General features: G+C 41.8%; 1 protein-coding gene across 1 annotated transcript in view; it reads right to left on the bottom strand.

Annotated features, from left to right (window-relative positions):
• Positions 1-20,269, bottom strand: part of LTBP3 (latent transforming growth factor beta binding protein 3) — a 155,392-nt gene that overhangs the window by 60,104 nt on the left and 75,019 nt on the right. The window contains exons 10-14 of the mRNA XM_068260461.1: positions 20,128-20,197; positions 19,074-19,172; positions 18,846-18,971; positions 15,849-15,980; positions 5,106-5,234 (exon numbers count right to left, since the gene is read on the bottom strand). Of these exons, the coding sequence (XP_068116562.1) occupies positions 5,106-5,234; positions 15,849-15,980; positions 18,846-18,971; positions 19,074-19,172; positions 20,128-20,197 (556 nt within the window). The remainder of the gene's footprint in view (positions 1-5,105; positions 5,235-15,848; positions 15,981-18,845; positions 18,972-19,073; positions 19,173-20,127; positions 20,198-20,269) is intronic.

Here is a 20,269-nt window from a genome sequence, read left to right as displayed (position 1 = left end):
GGACGTTCAAACGACCCGTCGTTCAGAAAAATCCGACATCTGTATTGGCCTTAACTGATATTATTGCTGGTTGCAGGACAAATTATCAGATCTACTGCTAGAGAAATATCTACTCAGCAAATAGAATAGATGACGTTCTCTGCTTTCCCCCTGGATACAGCAGATGCTTTTCTGCCTTGTTTACACTGTGTGCATACACTTCCAGCTCAATCTGATACTTCTGCCCAGCTATGGCAGGCATATCAATTAGCGGCTAAATGACGTGTAAATCATAAGTTTTAACCAGGGACATCAGGTCAGATGGTTGTAGCTGTTAATTTTATGCTTTTTTTTAATGCTTTATGCTGGGAATACACAATGAGGTTTTTCAGCAGATTTACAGTCCAATCAATTTTCCGATCATTTTTCCATGAGAAATCGATCAGAAAAATGATCAAAAATAACGGACCTGCCGGAAATTATCTATCGAACCATCTATCTGCCAAAAAATCTCGTGGTGTATTCCCAGCATTAGACTATAGCTGAATTTGGATGACAATACCACTTTAAAGAGAAATTTCGACCAAGAATTGAACTTTATCCCAACCAGTAGCTGATACCCCCTTTTACATGAAAAATCTATTACTCTTCACAAACAGACCATCAGGGGGCGCTGTATGGCTGATATTGTGGTGAAACCCCTCCCACAAAGAAATTACTATATTAGAGTACGTACTCTTAGGAGTTTCCTGTCTTTGAACCTTGCTGCATTGTGGGAATAGCTGTTTACAGCTATTTCCAACTGCCAAAAAAGCATGCAGCAGCTACATCACCTGCCAACAGTAAAAATGGCACCATGTAATAAATGTCAGAATGTAAATCAGGGATTTAAAAGATTTTACACTGACTAAATCATTAATACATAATTATTGTAAAAATGAAGCACTTTTTTATTACATTATTTTCACTGTAGTTCCTCTTTAAGTTATTCTCACTTTCTGTCTATTAACTGGCAGCAGGCAAGTACCAACTATGAACATATGGAGAATGGTACTTCACAGAGACAAAGTATAATTACTGTGTGACTAATCAGGTTTTACAACAGAGTACACAAATACGTTATTATAACAAAATATATCCATTGTTCAGGTTGGCTTTAAGTATTGCAGTGTGCCTGCGTTTACACATGTTCTTCCCATATTATACTGCAAGAGACTCAGAGCTGACAATGCACTACATTTTTACAGATAAATATCTTTTAAACGATGGCACTTGAAAAAGACTTTCAAATCTTGTAGCTACAGAAGCCCTGCTGTAAGCCGGGCTGTGCTCATTAGCTCTGCTTTCAGCAAACAGAATGGCTGCAGTCAGTGGAATCAATACCTGGGGCAGAATACTGCTGTGTGAGCAGAAAGCAGTTTAGTATCTCCAGTAAATTGGATCAGTGAAGTAATTGTCATCCGTTCTAGCAGGCCAAAGTACAACTCCCTGCTGGTAGTAGCAATGCTGGCTGCAGCCGCTGTAGGAAATGCTTCAGAAATAACAGAGATAAATCACACCAGTCTGTTTCGTGCCCTGTTACATCTGAGCTACAGGATCGTAGATTTTGGCTTTGCTCACATGGATGGTTAACCAATGGTAAATTTGTGGCTGGTCTCCCAGCTTCTCCTGCAGTGGGGGCTGTAGATAGTGGTGGGGCGGCACTTACAATGCTGTGCCGGTTAACGCAATGGCCACAGGTTGTTAAAGTTCACCATTTGCGAATTTGGGTCATATCACAATATAAGGAGGATTGTTAGGCCTCTTTTCCATGGACAGTTAAGCTGTGTGCTCAGCAAGCAATTACCAGGCAGCAGTGTGCAGTTACCAGGCAGCAGTGTGCAGTTGACAGACAGCAGTGAGCAGTTACCAGGCAGGAGTGAGCAGTTACCAAGCAGCAGAAAGCAGTTGTGAGAGTTTGAGAGGCATTTCACTGCTTATGAACTGTCCGTGGAAAAGAGACCTTATAGGGATGAAATCATTAGCCCTGATTTGAGGCATTTGCATGTGTGCAACTTGGAATCAGACCAACTGAGTGCAACAGGCACTGCATTTGATTGGTTCATTTCCAGGCTGCATACATTTGCTTAAAGAGACTCTGTAACGAAAAAGTTCCCCTGGGGGGTACTCACCTCAGTAGGGGGAAGCGTCTGGACCTTATCGAGGCTTCCCCCGTCCTCCTGTGTCCCACAGCGGTCTCGCTGCAGCCCACGGAACGCACAGCCGACAATTGTCGGGCTGTGCAATATTTACCTTTTCTGGCTCCAGCGGGGGCGCTGTTGCGGCTCTTCCCATGGAGATAGGCGAAAATAGCCGATCTCTGTCGGGTCCGCTCTACTAGTACTACTCTACCCAACAGCGATCGGCTATTTCCGCCTATCTCCGAGCGGAGAGCCGATACTGTGCCTGCGTTGGAGCCGGGAAGGTAAATATTTACATCCCTGCTGTTCGGGGAGCTTTATCGCCACCGCCGTGGGACACAGGAGGATGGGGAAGCCTCGATAGGATCCGGATGCTCCCCCCACCCAAGGTGAGTACCCCCCAGGGGAACTTTTTTCCGTTACAGATTTTCTTTAAAATTTGCATCATCACGGTATTATTAGCAATTCCTTCACCATCACCAACCAAAATCCAAGAATGTACCTTTAAAGACCTGAAGTAAAAAGGATATGTAAGCTGCCATATTTATTTCCTTTTAAGCAATACCAGTTGCCTGGCAATCCTGCTAATCTTTCATGCATCATTAGTGCCGGAATCACCCACCTGAAACAAGCATGCTGCTAATTCAGTCATACTTCAGTCAGAAACATCTGATCTGCATTCTTGTTCAGGGCCTATGTCTTAAAGAGACTCTGTAACGAAAAAAGGTCCCCTGTGGTGTACTTACCTCGGGAGGGGGAAGCTTCCGGATCCTAACGAGGCTTCCCCCATCCTCCTCCGTCCCTGGGTGGCAGCGCTACACCCCCCAAAACCACAGCCGACAATTTGTCATGCTGTGGCGCAGGCAATCTAATTAATAAGTAGTACATAAAAATCATCTTAATTTGTGACAGAAAAATACTCGAATGTGGTGCAACTTGGCTTAATAATCTCCACATATTATAAATTATCCTCTTCAGTTATCAAAGTTTATCTATTAAAGATTTAATTTATGTAAGCATTTATAGACAGCTATCTTCTTAACTACAACTCCAGTACAATTGAAATCACATTGTGCTTTTTACCCTTAAAACAATCATAAAAGGGCAGATCAATGAACGGTATTTGCTCAAACATAGGTTCTTTAAAAATGAACTAGGGTGGCAAACTATACAGTGTCACATCTGGGGCTGATCCATACACGCAATAACAGACCAGTTACCCGATCCAATAACTCACACACTTCTGCATGAATAATTTATTTATCGATGTTCTTGAACAACTGTAACCCTAAACCCCCCCCCACACACACACACTTGGCCTTTCCCTCACCCTATCCCCCCTTCTATATTAACACTGACTTGAGTTCCCTGCTACAAACTACCCACTAATAACCTTACCTAGCATTAGTTGTGAGTAACTAAAGCCAAACCCAAGTACTGGTAGTTCCCCTACATAGTCTACCCCTTGGTCTTCTAGACCTAAAAAAACGGACCGTTCCGGGATCAGAAGGTAACCGATCGGAACGGATCAGAATGGATCCAATGTTAACCCATGGATCTGATCACATCCGTCTGTTCAAACTGATCCGTTCCGCATGATCCACTGAATGGACCGCAAGTTTCCTGCTGCAGCAATTTTTCCGTACCACTGAGCCCAGCAGAATGGAAACAGAAGCTGAAACACTGCATTGGGGGCAATGAGAAAATGGATTGTTCTATCCTGCAAGATTAAGTTTGCTGATGGGGGGGGGGGGGGGAGGGGGGATATTGGGATATGGGGAAACGGAACGGAAGCAACGGAAGGCCTGCTAAGCCTGGTAATCAGACCCGTTTTCACAGATTCGTTTGCCACTAAGACGCAAGGCCTAACTCACTATCACAAAAGTAATCCTAATAGTAGTACAAGAGGCTATTAATGTCGAGATCAAATCTTGGACATCTTGAGCTTTTTGATGCATTGTTTGAGTATGAGGGTCCTCCAGAAATTAACAGCCATGTTTATGTTTTATCTGCCTTGTAAGGTATTCTTTCTGTGTAATTTATCTTGCATCTGTCAGAGGAATGTCTTCTCTACAGAACGCAGTTAACTGTTTTTCAGAAGCATTAACATTAGGCCACCTTATTCAAATACCTCCAACCTATGCATGAGGAGTGTGACGCTTCTACAATGAAGGGATTAAAAACCCTGTAAAAAGGTATGATAAATCATTAAGTAAAGTTAGTGATTATTCTGAGAAATAATCAGAAAATTCTGTGTTTCAAAATTAAAATAGATGTAATGTTTCCTCAATTAATTACCTTGTATACTTATGTATATTCACGGAAACTCGCCTAATTTTTCAGCATAAAAATGTGCTGAAAAGTCACCCCCACGGCTTACATGGGAGTCGTTGGAGTAGAGCGGATGGTGGAGCAGGTTTAGTTACTGGCAGAGGAGCGTAAGGATTGTGCACTGGTGATCCTGCTCTAGCCATCTGGCTTCCTGCTCATCCGTGCCCCACATCTTCTGCAACATGGTGTGCGGAGTGCGGTGCTCAAGGCTACCTGTGTCCTCTGGCTTGTGGAGCAGAGCGTGCAAGCAACTTGTCAGCAATGCAATGATCGGGGATTCTTCCTGTGTGGCAATCGCTGTGTCTCTTATCTATGGCCTTAGTGAACCTATGCTCTAGTGGCGTCTTGAGACACAGCTGTATCATCCTTGGGGCACATCTGGCTATGGAGAGGAGGGCTGACTTGTACTAGGGGGACATCTGGCTACTATGGAGGGGACGATACTGGGGAGGAGGCTTATACGTGAGTCAATCACTTTTTCCTGGTTTCTGAGGGAAAGGTGGGTACCTCGGCTTATACACGGGTCGGCTTATATGTGAGTATATATGGTAAATGAAAATAGCTGTTACTTTCCAGATGACTGTCATACAAGTGCCTCATCCCATTTCTATTTACCTTCACATATTAAAGGTCTTCTGTTCTTTACTTTGAATCCATTCTGACATTCACATTTATAGGTCCCAGGAAAATTGACACAGCTGCGAGACTCTCCACACATTCCAGATCGCGAGCACTCATCAATATCTGGGAGAGAATTTCAGAGCTCATTAGAACAGAGGAAGTAGTGCTGAAAACTCTAAATGCTCAATGAAGTTCTAAAGATTCCAGAACATATGCGAGTTTATTGAAGTTTGTATGCAGCTCGGAAATGGACCAATCAGAATCATCAGGAAGTGCAACTAATTGGCCAGTTCCAAGCTGGGTACAGATTGCATCACATTTCTAAACAAGCCAGAATTACTAGCGTCTCATTGGCCATTTCTGCTGGCAGTGCACTGAACACTACATTTATTATACATATTTACATAACGGCAGATGTTCCCTGATTGCCAAGGCTCCATCTGTACCTTCAGACTATGGCCATTAGCCATACATGAAGTCAGAAAGCAGCAACTACTTAAAGGGCTTATGCACAGTGGGATGTTGCTTCGAAATGCAACATTAAAGTCACAACGCAATGCAAAAAAAAAAGGGTAGTAATGCACATTAACACTGCATTACCGTTGCATACAATAGGTACAGTAAAGCATACAGGCAATGAAAAGTATGCTTTCCTGTACCTGGTAACGTGTTACCATAGCGCTACACGTTACAATGCAGCACTAACGTCCCATTGTGAACACCCCATAGGATTAGCATTGCAGTGCGGTAAGCTGCATCATAAGACTTTATAACGCTGATCCGCAATGTCCCACAGTGAATAAGCCCAAAGGAGCAATATCAAACCAAGTGTTCTAAAATGACAATGTTACAAATAATGTCTAAATAGCCGTGTAAACATTTTCCTGCTTTTCATGTTAAATATCAGAGGAAAAAGCAGTAAATCATTGTGTGTAGATTTTAGTTTGGTTGGAATGTCTCATTTGCATAGGTGAATGTCTGCAGTCTGACATGCTGGAAACAGTGTAATATTGAAGCAGAGTTATATGCAATGGCTCTGGTGTCAGGTTTCACATACTATTACACATGTTTATATTGCACATAAGATACATTTCCTCTGCTTTCTGCAGACAGCTCTCAGAGACAGGCAGCTGCTAAGAGCTTTCTCTCGCACACAGGGTTAACAGATGTAGTGTGAGGGAATCCCACTCCTCTCATGGTTCACTGGCCCATCAGATTTTGGCATCAATGAAGTGTGAGAGGAATTTAATAACAGTAAACAAAGAGATAAGAATTCAAATGTATACACTCGTACTTAACAGCACTACCCAAACTACTCCTATCTCAATTGAAAAAAAAATAATCGCAAAAATATTGCAAAAAAATAAAAATAAATAAATAATAAAAATGCATCTGTATAAATGTACATTTCTCTCTTAGTAAAATACACTATAAATTACTTTTTTCCTATGTCCCTGTAACTTATATTAGGTAGTGAAAATCTGACAGATATGTCAGATTTTGGACTGGTCCATCTCCTCATAGGGGATTATCATTTATTTAGGTATTTTAAATGTTACAATTTTTCGCAATAGTAGTTCTTTACATGTCAGGTTACAAGGCACAGATACAGTCTTAAAGTGTACCTACGGTGACACGAGACATGATGAGATACACTTGTGTATGTACAGTGTAAAACATTAATAACCAAGAAGTTTATCTTATTTCATTTGCTGCCTGAAATAGTTAATTTTCAGGCATGCAAGTGACAGTTTCTGTCTTCTATTTTGTCATTACTTTGTCGGGGAAACATAGTATACATTACTGATAAGCAAATTACAGCCATAAAAGTTTTCATGGCAGAATACAACTTCTGAGGGCAGGGGGAGGTATAGGAAAAGGTCAATAGTTTATGTATTTTAACTATGGGACACTTAATAGGCTGCCATTGAGCAGAGAAAACAAAATATTCAATATACTTTGAAAATGTTTAAGGTGAACCTGAGATGAAAATGAACTCCTGCATCTAAAAATGACTTTTTAAGTATCCCATGGTTTTCTTATATATTTAAACATTTACAAAGTAGGTTGAATGTTTACGGTCTTTAATCAGTGGCTGCCTATTAAATGTCCAAGAGTTAGAAAAAGGTCAATAGTTCATGTATTTTATCTCTTCCTGCCCTCAGAAGTTGTATTCTGCCAGGAAATCTTTTATGGCAGTAATTTGCTTATCAATGATGTTTACTATATTCTCAACAATCTACCAACAAGACAGAGGCTGTCACTTCCATGCCTATAAATGAACTCTTTCAGGCAGCAAAATAAAACAAGTAAAACAGCCTGGTTCTTAATATGTTTTGTACTGTACATACACATGTTTATCTCATCATGTCACATATAGCCTCGGGTACACTTTAAGTATAAAATAAAACCACAGGATATCTAAAAAATAGGTCATTTTTAGGAGTAGGAGGGCAGATCCAATTGTTTATCTCATCCGTTTATTTTAACCTCGGTTCAACTTTAACCTATTTTGGTTCCTGGACGTAGAAACTACGTCCAGGAACCATGCGCAGTACCGCGCGCACTCGCGGCCGATCGCGCGCACGTGCGCTCCCGGCACGCGGTTCGTTAGCCAGGCAATCAGTGAATCGGGCTATGGAGCCCGATCACTGATTCCTCTCCCTCGCTGAAAAAGCAACAGCTTCTCTCGAAAGCCTCGCTTTTTCTGGCTGTAACGTACCCCATGCGTCGCTCTAAGCGTGTGTTACGCTTAGAGTGACGTCATGTAAACAAACTCATGGCCGCCATCTTGTGGCCAAAAAGTAATACTACAACTAAAAGTTAAAAAAAATGAAAATCAACACACATTTACATTATAAACATATTGTTTACCTCCCACCCTCCCAAAACTACCCAAATAAAATGTTTAATATAAAAAAAAAAATTACAATAAAAAAAAAACATGTAAATATTTACCTAAGGGTCTAAACTTTTTAAATATCAATGTAAAGATGAAATATTTCTATATTTTGATTATTTTAAACTTATAAATAGTGATAGATGCAAAACGGAAAAAATGCACCTTTATTTCCAAATAAAATACTGTCGCCATACATTGTGATAGGGACATAATTTTAACGGTGTAATAACCAGGACATATGGGCAAATACAATACGTGAGTTTTAATTATGGAGGCATGTATTATTTTAAAACTATAATGGCTGAAAACTGAGAATTAATCCATTTTTTTCCGTTTTTTTCTTATTCTTCCTGTTAAAATGCATTTACAGTAAAGTGGCTCTTAGCAAAATGTACCCCCCAAAGAAAGCCTAATTGGTGGCGGAAAAAACAAGATATAGATCAGTTCATTATGATAAGTAGTGATAAAGTTATAGGCTAATGAATGGGAGGTGAACATTTCTCAAGGGAAAACGACGGAACGCGAATGGGTTAAGATGTCAGTCAGGAAATTCCATGAACTCACCCTGTAAATGGAGATGCAGTGTTACTTCCCACAGGCACGTTTGCTGCACTAGGAGGGAATGTGGGTGTCAGATGCACTAGTTTACATATGTAGAAGCTTTCCAGAGGCGCCAATAGAATAAAAGTCACTTAAACGAGCTTAAAACCGATGGGGCAGTGGTGGGCCTATCCCATCCATGCAGACAAAGCAAACAAAGGAAGGACTGTGGCATCAACAGTCAAACAACAATTTTATTTATACTCCACGGTAAAAATAGGCAACGCGTTTCACGGGCTCAATCCCGCTTCATCAGGCCAATCAAAAAGGAGCATACAGCTTAACAGCATCAAAACCACACTGAGCGCCTCTGTCTAGTTTACATGTCTGATGCAAGCACAGGCTGCCTAAGCCGACGGACAGGAATTCCACCCTGCACTATAGGAGTTTTCATCCAAGTGGTGTGAAGGATGGCATTCATGGAAGTCTGTTTTCTAGGGTGGATAGAATTGTGAGCGAGCCTGGAAGATGTGCCGATCGGAAAATGTAATTGTCCGATAAATTCCGCTCTAGGGGTTATCCATCTGAAGTTCTACAGCGGGATAGATGTTATCGGAGGCCGGACACTAGGTGGGTAACACGTATCCCTTTTGTGTCCACATTCAATGCCTGTAGTGACGTCGTGGATAGGACGTTGCGCAGACATTGGCATCTGTTACGGGATGGTTTCCCTAGGGTGCCTGAATTCAGGTACCCTCCCATGATATACTTTCGTCGTGCTCCCGCATTACGTGACAAATTGCGCATTAAATCGGCACCTCCAGTCCAGACTTGCACTATTAAAACTGGTATGTTCCCCTGCCTGGCCTGCCACATGTGCAATAGTGTGATACGAGGCAATAGATTCCAGCATCCGACCTTGGGCACTATGTATCATGTCAGAGGACACTATACATGTGATTCTAATCATGTTGTTTACCTATTGAAGTGTCCTTGTAGTTTTATTTATGTTGGCATGACTACACAGTGCCTTAAGATATGGATTTTGGCCCATAAATCGGCAATTAGAAATGGCAAGGCGGGACAGGCAGTGGCAGAACACTTTAAAGCTTGTGGGCACAGTGTCTCTAAACTTAAAATGATGGCCATTGATGGGGTGTCACCACAGTGGAAAGGGGGGGGGGGACAGACAGAAAGAGCTTCTACGTAAGGAGGTAGGATGGATCAGGCGATTGGACACCATGGGGTGAGCAGGGCTCAACAGAGAGCTGGACTTGGGATTTTGTATATAATTGATGATTGTCCCTACTTTATATATCTCTAAGTTTATAAGTATTTTCTGTATTTATATCCTTTACTGTTTTACTACATGTTTGTTTTTTTTTTTAAATCATGTTTTTCAGACCAACATAAAAGCCTAGATGGAGAGACCAAGAGAGTTCCCCTTTAACTCCGTGGCGGTAGGGTGAGTGCTGCGGTCTTTGTTTTATTTCTAGTGTGTCTATGTTTATATGGGCGGACTTACAGCCGCTTCAGCACCGCCCACCGCCATGATGCAGAGGCTGATGCTTAGTCATGCGACGTATTGGACGCAAAGGATTGGCCGGCAGTAGTCAGCTGAGCAAGTCATGTGACTGGTCACATGACTCTCTGATGTCTTACCGCTCGCCTCCGTGGATGGAGGCGGCAGTTAATGCTATGATGCGCCCGTTCTTCCACATTACCTATTGCAGACAGCGGGGATCTCCCTGACTTCGCTGATTGGTGAGTGACAATTTAAAACGCACGGGTGCTATTGGTCTACAGAAGACGGTCAGTCTCCCATCAGGTCCTCCGTACTCTAGCTTTCCTGATTGGTCATTGGGCCCCCTAGAGGGGCGTGTACTTGTGTTATATGTATGTGCTTCACTGTGTTATGTATGATCACTAGACAACTTGACAAAGGCCTGAGGAGGCCAAAACAGCGATCTGTTTTTGCTATCATGTTTGCATCAATAAAACCTTAAAGAGCTAAAAGTACATTGTGTGGTGGTGGCCCTTCGTGTGGATCTATTGCTGTGACCCCCAGGTACTGGGGTGAGGACCTTGGCACACCATCATTATCTATTGGAGCCTTCGGTGGTGCTCCTGGGCACTTGTTGAATATTAGCTTGGGGGAAGACCTGGTGCCGGCCCTATTATTGCCGGCCCTAAAGTACTATTCAGTCCAGACATTTTCCCCCCACTTTTGGGAGAAAGAAGCTGCATCTTATAAAGCCAAAAATAGGCTAGTTTTTCCAGACACTAGGGAACATCCTCCTGACACTCTTAACTTCAGCAGAAAGTCTCCTGAGTATAGTTCAGCTCTGGGACAAAAAGTGTTTTCAGGTTTCACTGGTGAGACTTATAATGAAGAACTCCACCCATAATATTATGAAGTTCACATCAGGGTCATTTTATTGTTTGTGCTTTCTTTATCCATTTCTAGCAGAGGTAAACTTCCCTTTAACAATAATAATAATAATAATGCTAACATTTGTATAGCGTTTTCTCCTGTTGGACTCAAAGCCCTTGAAAAAAACAGCATAGCCTTGTTTGTTGTGTTGGGCCATAACACAGATTTTAAATGCATTTACTTTAAAGTGGATCCGAGATAAACTTTTGCTCATTGCATAATTGTGTTCCTTTCATATTGTTTATAGGGCGTTCCCCAAGCCAAATACTTTTTTTATTTTGTTTCAATACTCTAATTCCCTACAAACGAAACAAGCCTCGCCCACAGCTTTTCACAGTGCCTTGGCACTAGCAAGGGCTTATGGGAGCTCAGTCATTGATTTCAGAGGCAGAGGTTACTAGCCATTGATTTCAGAGGCAGAGGTTACTAGCCATTGATTTCAGAGGCAGAGGGGAGGAGGAGAGAGGACTGAATTTACACACAGGCAAGCTGATAGCATCTCCAGCCCTCAGCATGTGAAAATGTGACAAACAGAACATGACTGCCCTCATTGTATTACAGGAATAAATAATCATACAATGTTGAAGCTGTTTGCAGCTAGATATGTTGTGTAAATCTAAACTTTAGATAAGATATATAGAAAAGTTACTTGTTATAGTTATTTTTTCATCTCTGATCTGCTTTAAAATTCATGCAGTGTTTTTCTCTGCTGTCAAATCAACACCATTCACAGGTAATAAAAATAATGCCGGCGAATGATGCATTAGGAGAGAAATCGTTTATTTGGAACATTTTATTATGGCTTTGTAATACATTGAGCTCTTATTTTATTACTCCAGTGCCTGATGTGCCAGCTAATCAGAGAATACACAAAGGTTCAATGATTTCCTTTCCTGTTTATTTCTGTGCTGCTGTCATCTACAGAGACCCTTTTATAAAACACAATATTGGATTGCCTGCTGGAGGTTGCTGCTCTCTTTCTTCAGCTGATTGCTAGACAATCATTTTACTGGTAATAAAGCAGAATAGATGCATTGTGTAATGGCAGAAGTGACACTATTAATCTATAATTGGAACTGCATGCCAAGACACGATAAAGACACCGTTGATCATGCATACTAATGTGAATAAATACTTAATAATATATGTGTTGCCAGTGTGCAGTAGATTTGATGTTGTCCGTTACTTGGGCAGAGGATCAGTAGAAAAACAATGGCACAAACCACAGCAGCCCTAGAGAAAATCCAGAAATTCTCATTGAGAAGTCATAGAGAAGCATGTGACCAATTTGATCATGTGATTGGGATTAAGTGTAGAGAAACCGAGAGCCCAATATAGTGTAGTATGTTAAGCATAAATGAAGTAAAGGTTATCGTGAGAAAATTATACTCACAAACATGGGTTACCACACAGGCAACCACTGTATAGGCAGGTGAGGAGATTAGACCTGTCCTCACTCAGGGATAAGAAGTCGCTCTCTGTAGATGCGAAAGGGGGTAGATCACCCCTCCACCAGGGGTGGACACGGTATAGCAGTAGGAGAACAGAGGCGCCAGCAGGATAAAAGTGGATAAAAACTTTAAAATTTGCTGGGAGGAAGTGGTGGACTTACCTCCATAAAGCAGACACGAAAGACTGTCTGAATAGTAGTCACATTTATTACTTAGTACCCCAAAACAGTGCAACGCGTTTCGCAGGCCCAGCCCGCTTCATCAGGCAATAAAAATGGGGACAAGACAGAATTTCAGCAATAGCAGGTGTAGCGCCTCAGTTTTTATTGCCTGATGAAGCGGGCTGGGCCTGCCAAACGCGTTGCACTGTTTTGGGGTACTAAGTAATAAATGTGACTACTATTCAGACAATCTTTCGTGTCTGCTTTGTGGAGGTTAGTCCACCACTTCCTCCCAGCAAATTTTAAAGTTTTTATCCACTTTTATCCTGCTGGCGCCTCTGTTCTCCTACTGCTATGTGATTGGGATTGTAACTAATTTAGCTAGCTGTGATCATCTATTTATGTCTCACTTCTAATTCCTGTGTAGGTTAATAGAGTAAGCAAAATTGAGATATGATCACCTGATCAACTCTATCACATGCTCCAATGAGCATTCTTCTCAAGAAATATTTTTGTAGACTGAGTTAATTGTTTAAGGCTACTTTCACACCAAGACATTACGTTTTAGGGGACGTTAAGGTCGCATAACGTGCCCCTAACGCAACGCCTGGTGGTGTTGGATGTGGACGCCAGAGTGAGCTGCGTTGTGCAGCTCTATCTGGCGTCCGTGATGCCGTGATGCGTACTTTGTGATGCATGCGGCATCACGTGGTCCCGCCAGCCAATCGCCGCACAAAGCGGCTGCTCCAGGAAGTAAACACTGCACGTCACAAAGTGCAGTGAATATTAATTAGCCATGTGCCTGGCCACTCTCCCCTCCTCCCCAACATTACCGAGCATGTGCAAGCAGTCTAACGCGGCTTAGCCACCTATAGCGTACAGCATGCAGTACTTTCTCTTGATGTCTAGCGTTACAATGTAACGCAACGTGGGCACTGTGAACAGCCCATTGATTTTTCATTACTGTGCGGTGGGCTGCGTTACAGGCTGCTCTAAAGTGCGCCTGTAACGTCCCACTGTGAAAGCAACCTTAATGGGTACACAGAATCAATAGAAGAGAAGGATTTAACCTCATCAGTGTAATATCGACAGGAGGAATACACGCTGGGGTAGTGAGAGCTATTAACCAAGTGCTTGGACCTCCTATAACAGTGAAGCACCGTCAGTTAAAGTGGATGTATGGGTCAGCACACTGAAGCCCTTTCTTTACAATATTACAAAGTTCTTAAAGAGAACCTGAGGCGGTTCCACAGGGGGCAGATGGGACACAGAGGAAAGTTCTCTGCCTCATGACATGCATCTGTGTCCCCCCACCACCACTCTCTGCCCCCCCTCACCGCCGTGCTATGGCCCCCCGAGATTAGCAACAATATTTGTCGCTATCTCAGAGGTAAACATAGGGAAGAGGGATTCCCTGTTTAAAAATGCCCGCCAGGGGTGTTCCTGCAGGGTTTCCAGAGCTGCCATTGGGCATCTCTCTCTCCCTGGCCGCACCCCCTGCCCCTCCCCCCCTCCCTGCACGCTGTGAATGAGAGACAGTCTCTCATTCCAACAAGGTGACCCAGAGGTCACAAAACCTTGGGCTCTCTTAATGTGTACAACACATTAAAGCATTTATTATTTCTACTGTCTCATGGGTATAATCCTAGAGTGATTCTAATGGCCTGCCATAAAGCCATGTTGCTTAGTAGTTACCTATAGGTGTGAACTAAACCTGAATGCAACATATAATTTGGTAGATTCATGGTATATTTATTTTTCCTTCCAGTTCTCTACTATGGCATGGACCATTAAGGCGATTTGCACACTTGGTGCGGTGCGATTGTCCTACCGGCAGGGAAACATTTCCTGTATAATACACCCTGCAGCAGAGAATGCTCCCGGCCACAGGAGCATGGCCAAGCATAGTAATCCCCGACTAACAGGGCAGACAGTGGGACAGCAGATGTGACCAGAAGTACACCAAGGGCCTGATGCAACACACTGACACTGCGTAAAGTTCCTATGCATGGGGAACGCTCAGCAATTTTACCAATATTACCACCTGTGGAACACCACACCTTAAACGGTCAGCACCACGGGTGTTATCATGGTAACGTGTGTTGCTGTGTTAATCTTATCAATTAACTTATGAGTGAAGTACGCTTTCAGTAGCTTTAAAACCATTTATATCATTTTCCTATTAGTTTTATTCAGACCATAGATGAAATCAGAGTTTCATCCCATGTAAATGTTTTTTTCACCTATGCTCTGCTTTCTTCTGTAATATTTTTGTATTATCGTGGAATTATTCACTTACTAGTTGCTTTTGTTGCAGCCCTACTACAACTTACCTTGAATGTAGGAGTTTGTCCATTTGAATTTCTTGCTAAGGTCTCCCATTGGTCTAATTCATAGGTGTTGAACTCCAGTCCTCAAGGGCCGTATCCATGCCAGCGTTTAGGAAGGACTGAGAAATGGAGAAATGTGTTCGACTTGATGGACCACACCTTTCCTCATTCAGTCCCATCAATTAATGTGAGCTGTGCCCAAAATATGTGATGACCTTGGCCCTTGAGGACTGCAGTTTGACATCCCTGGTCTAACGGAATACTACAAATCCTTGCTTATGTCGTCAAAGATTCACATTTTCAAAATAAATTATGCATCAGGATATTTGCTGCATTGTTGGTAATTGGCATCACCAAATCAGGCCCACTGGGAACTGACATGCTGATAAGAGATACACAATACAAACAGTGGCTAGCAGGACAGAAAGGGACCCAAATCACTCTGCAAAGAGCTCACAACAATGGTCACTCACCACACAAATTTGCCTGCCCGAAACTTGACTGTTTGGACATGGTCACGGTTAGGAAATGCAGAAACAAACTATTGAACCAAAGGGGGAAGATTTGTGCACTTCCAAAAAGGGATTTACTGGCACAGCAAAATGGAATATCAACATAGGACATACATTGTTCGTGCCTCAAACATACATATGGTGCTACAGGGGTGAGGGTCTCATGGAATGGAAGCCTCGGTACAGGCCGGCACAATGGCCGATTGATCAGCAAGGTCCTTGCACAGAAATGTCTATTAGTGACTCATAAACAAAGTCTGCTGGAATCTGTGAGAGAGAGGCACGTACACACACAAACCAGCCAATGCTAGCCACGTTATGCTACTAATAATATCAACAAGCTCTATAATACAAAATAAGTATCCTGCATTAAGTGAATAGCCAAGATATTCAAAAAGTTCTCTTACCTACACAAGATCTTGTATCATATGTGACGTTGAGTCTGTACCCATGAAGACAATGACAGTTGAATGATCCATCAGTGTTTGAACATGATCCTCTTCCATGTCCACATGGGTCGCTCTTGCATTCATCAATATCTAGGGCACAGCAACACAAACACAAAACATACTAAAGAAAATAACAAGACATGGGTTTTTGTTACATTTATTAGATTAAGAAATCCAGACCCCCCCCCCCCCCCCCTACATGCCTGAACTAATGCTGTGGACCTATTCCAGGATTTCAGAGAAAAAATATTGCAGTTTCAGAGGGTCCCTAGGGTTGTTGCTGACCTTACAGCCAGAGAATGAGTTGCTTGGAAGACAATGAAAGTCTCTATAGCGGTGCTATCGGCAAAAGGGAGGGTCGTTGTGGTCCTTAATGCCATAGATTATGAGAAAAAGGCATAAAGAGAGCTGCATAACCAAGATGTTTACAGGCCCTTGCCTTTTGATCCCACATTACTTTTTTCAGATGAACTTGGGGCATTGTTAAATAAAGGCTGTTCAATGGCGGTTTTAAGCAAAAGGACAAGGGATTTTTTCATGTTAGGGTGCCCATTTTCCCGATCTTCCATCACCTCACAAAGATCCACAAACAGGATGTTCCCCTGCAGGGCCAGACCTTTGTGGCAGGGATTGACTCTTTGGAGGAAAAGCCTGGGGATTGTTTGGACAGTCACCTGCAACCCTTGTGAGAAAACGCCATGGCTTCCTTAGGGATACAATGCTTTTGCTAGCTAGTTTGCCAACACTGAAGTGGACGGGTGATTGTATGTGGGTGGCCCTAGATGTAACATAACTTTATTGATCAATTCCCCACCACCAAGCTTTAGAAGCCCTGTCATATCGTCTTGACAGATAGTTTTCCCCCACTTTGAAGTTGTTTTTCATTATGGCCGTCAATTTTTTGTTGAGTTGTAATTATTTTATATTTCATGGTAGGTTTTACCTCCAAGGATGAAGAAATTCTATGGGAGACAAGTTCTGTCCATCACTTGCAAATTTTGAACCAACACCTTTTTTTCTTGTATAAATTGGTACGGCCAATATGTAGATGACTTGTTATTGGTGTGGAGTGGGGCTAGACAGATTTCTACCTTTTAGTGAACAACGATGATTTTAATTTACAGCTCACTACGAAAAAGTGGTGCTGGAGAGATTGCCTATTTAGACGTTACCCTTACAGGCCTTATGTCTGTTGCGACTAAAACACCAACGTTTAGGAAATGTTCTGGTAACTTGTTGTTGAAGGCAAGCAGCTTGCATCCAAGTCATACTATTAAAGCAATATTAATAGAAGAAATGGTAAGAGCAAAAAGAAACTGCTCGGATTCAGCTGACCTAATATAACGCACATAGCGTAGTGTCTGATAAAGAGAGAGGTCTGATCTGTTGGAAGAAATACTTCATTGGATACAGAACTCAGACTCTGTTTCATGGTGTTTTATTACTTAGAGTCTGGAAGATGATAGGGTGGTCTCAACCTATACATGTTAATTAGATCTGCTCTAAGGCATCCTTTCTCCAGACTATATAAACCCAGTTTATCTAACCTTTCCTGGCAAGTGAGACCTTCCATCCCTCTGATCAGTCTTGTAGCTTGCCTCTGCACTTGCTCCAAAACTTTAATTTTTTTCTGTAATATGATATCCACCACTGTCTTCCATAGACCAGATGTGCCCTTACAAGATAGTTAAAGGTTGCTATGGTGAAAAATTGTGAAATTTAAAATATGTGCAAACATAGACAAATAAGAAGTACGTTTTTTTCCCAGAGTAAAATGAGCCATAAATTACTTTTCTCCTATGTTGCTGTCACTTACAGTAGGTAGTAGAAATCTGAGAGAGGCAACAGGTTTTGGACTAGTTCAACTCTTCATAGGGGATTCTCAGCAAGGTTTTTATTCTTTATAAAGATATTCCCTAAAAAGGATTTGTACAATGATGCTGGCCAGCTTCCCTGGTCACTACACAGTTTTTTTGGCAGTTGGACAAAGTAACTGCCATTCATTAAGTGCTTTTGAAAATAAATAAATCCCCGAGAATCCCCCATGAAGAAATGGACTAGTTCAAAACCTGTTGCTTCTGTCAGATTTCTACTACGTACTGTAAGTGACAGCAACATAGGAGAAAAGTAATTTATGGCTCATTTTACTATGGAAAAAACGTACTTTCTATTTGTCTGTGTTTTCACATATTTTGAATTTTACCAATTTTTCGCCATAGTTCCCCTTTAAACAGGGGCAATATTACGCTAGCATCCCAAACTCTTATTTTCCCTTTTTACGCTTCCCAAATTTTATTTGCTTGAGCTGCAGCTGTTTGGCATTGAATAGGATTATTTAAAGGATACTTTCACTCTTAAAATAATTACTACTATGATCATTACTTCTGCCTGGTGACAAAGGGGGTAAGAGATGCTCAGGAATGTATAACACTGGGTTAAAAACACATAAAAGAGAAAAGGGGGAGGTGGCTTACCTCACTAACAACAAATTCATATATATAAATATAATGAATATTTAATAAGCCCAGGCAACGCATTTCATGGGTCTCTGCCCACTTCAGCAGGCCAAATAAAGTGCCCAAGTTTCAAAAGCCAGGAGCAGAGCACCTCTTCTGCGGGGCTAAGTGCTGATATTATGCAATGCAATGTAGTGACATAAGTGTGAAAGAAGCCTACCCCTTAATAAAAGAACCACAATAAAGTACCTTTATGGAGTTGACCAAATTTATTATAACCTCCTCGTGTTTTACTAAATTACAACCCCTAAACCCATATTATCCTTATAACTAGAGATGGTCAATGGTATTTTAAAAATTCCGACAAGAAGTGCATTTTATTGACTCAGTTTTAAGCTGCATGAAATTACCAATACACTGGCATGGAAAAGGAAATTATTAGCATCTTGTCGACTATCTTATGACCTGTCTCATAGTTGGGATTATCAAAGTGACTTACCTACACAAACCTTGTTCTCAGGGTCAGGGTAGAATCCGGGATTGCAGCTGCAGTAGTAACCTGAAGGTGTAGATATACACTCTCCATGGCCACACAAGGTCCTCCTCATCTTACACTCGTCCGTTTCTAGGTGGAGTGATATATATATATATATACACACATATGTTAGACTGATTTTCTTATAGCTCATACTTGATGTGTCAAACATCTTCTTACTTAAATACTGACCTGCTAACTGAGTGGGAGCAAATTCAAATTCATTTCTCCGATTGTCATACTCTGGAGGTATTTTGTGAACAGCCATGGTTGTGGTCTCCAACGAAGGTGCTGCAATTAAGAAATTTGATTATTTAATTCCGTAATGGTGAGGGCAGCTGATATTTACTTCTAGAGGCTACTAGAGCAGAGATAAGAAACCAACCATTCATACATAATGGCCATACTTTGCCATAACTACCTACTCTCGAAGCCGCGGTGGTCTTGAGGAGAATGTGGGAAGCCTGTGGAACACTTTGAGTTTGCTTTAAAAAAAGCTTCAAATATCTATTAGCTTTCTTTCTGTATTGACAAAAGACTACCTGGTTCTTCATCTGCTTGTAAGAGGAAGACAGAAGGGGACACCCAGGGCCCAATATATAGTGTAGTATGTTGTAAAACAGAGAAATGGAAAATCAAGTTATACTCACAGGTGTGGGTTACCACAGAGGCAACCACTGTGTAGGCAGGTGGGGAGTATTAGAACCTGACCGCACTCAGCTTAAGAAGTCTCTCTGTGTAGATAGAAGGGATAGCAACCCTTGAGAATGGAACGAAGGTTGGAACAAAGGTGCCAAAATGAGGATAAAATAATGAAAGACCATTAAAAAAAAGGAGGTAGTGGTGGACTTACCTCCCCAGAAAGTGGACACTGAATAGGTTGATTAATAGTCAACAATGACATTTATTTGTACACTCCACAATGCGACGCGTTTCACAGGATCAAACCCACTTCATCAGGCTATAATGGGAGCCATAAATGAGAAAAACCAGAAACATATATAGCACTCCACAATGCAAGGGCAGTGCTGGACCGGGGATGGCTAATGATGAATATAAGACAGAGGATAAGCACAATGCCACAATTCAGCATTTTATTTCCGGAAGAATCCAATCACAGCAGCAATAATCGGAAATAAAATGTTGAATTGTGGCATTGTGCGGACCTCCTCTGTCTTATGTACTGTAAGAATGGTGCACTGTTTGTCTGCTTCAGTGTTCAGTACAACGCAGCCCAAATGATTACCTGGCTTTGGTGAAAAAACAGGTGAGAAATCCACACCGTCCTCGTCTGGAAAAGGGTTGTACACTGGAAGCTAGAATGTGAACACACTCATTCAGGTAAGTGGACACAATTGATTTTACATACTGTAACTGGAACGATTTCA

The sequence above is a fragment of the Hyperolius riggenbachi genome, chromosome 11 (assembly GCF_040937935.1).
Source record: "Hyperolius riggenbachi isolate aHypRig1 chromosome 11, aHypRig1.pri, whole genome shotgun sequence".
NCBI classification, from domain to species: domain Eukaryota; kingdom Metazoa; phylum Chordata; class Amphibia; order Anura; family Hyperoliidae; genus Hyperolius; species Hyperolius riggenbachi.
This window is presented reverse-complemented; position numbering and strand designations above follow the sequence as displayed.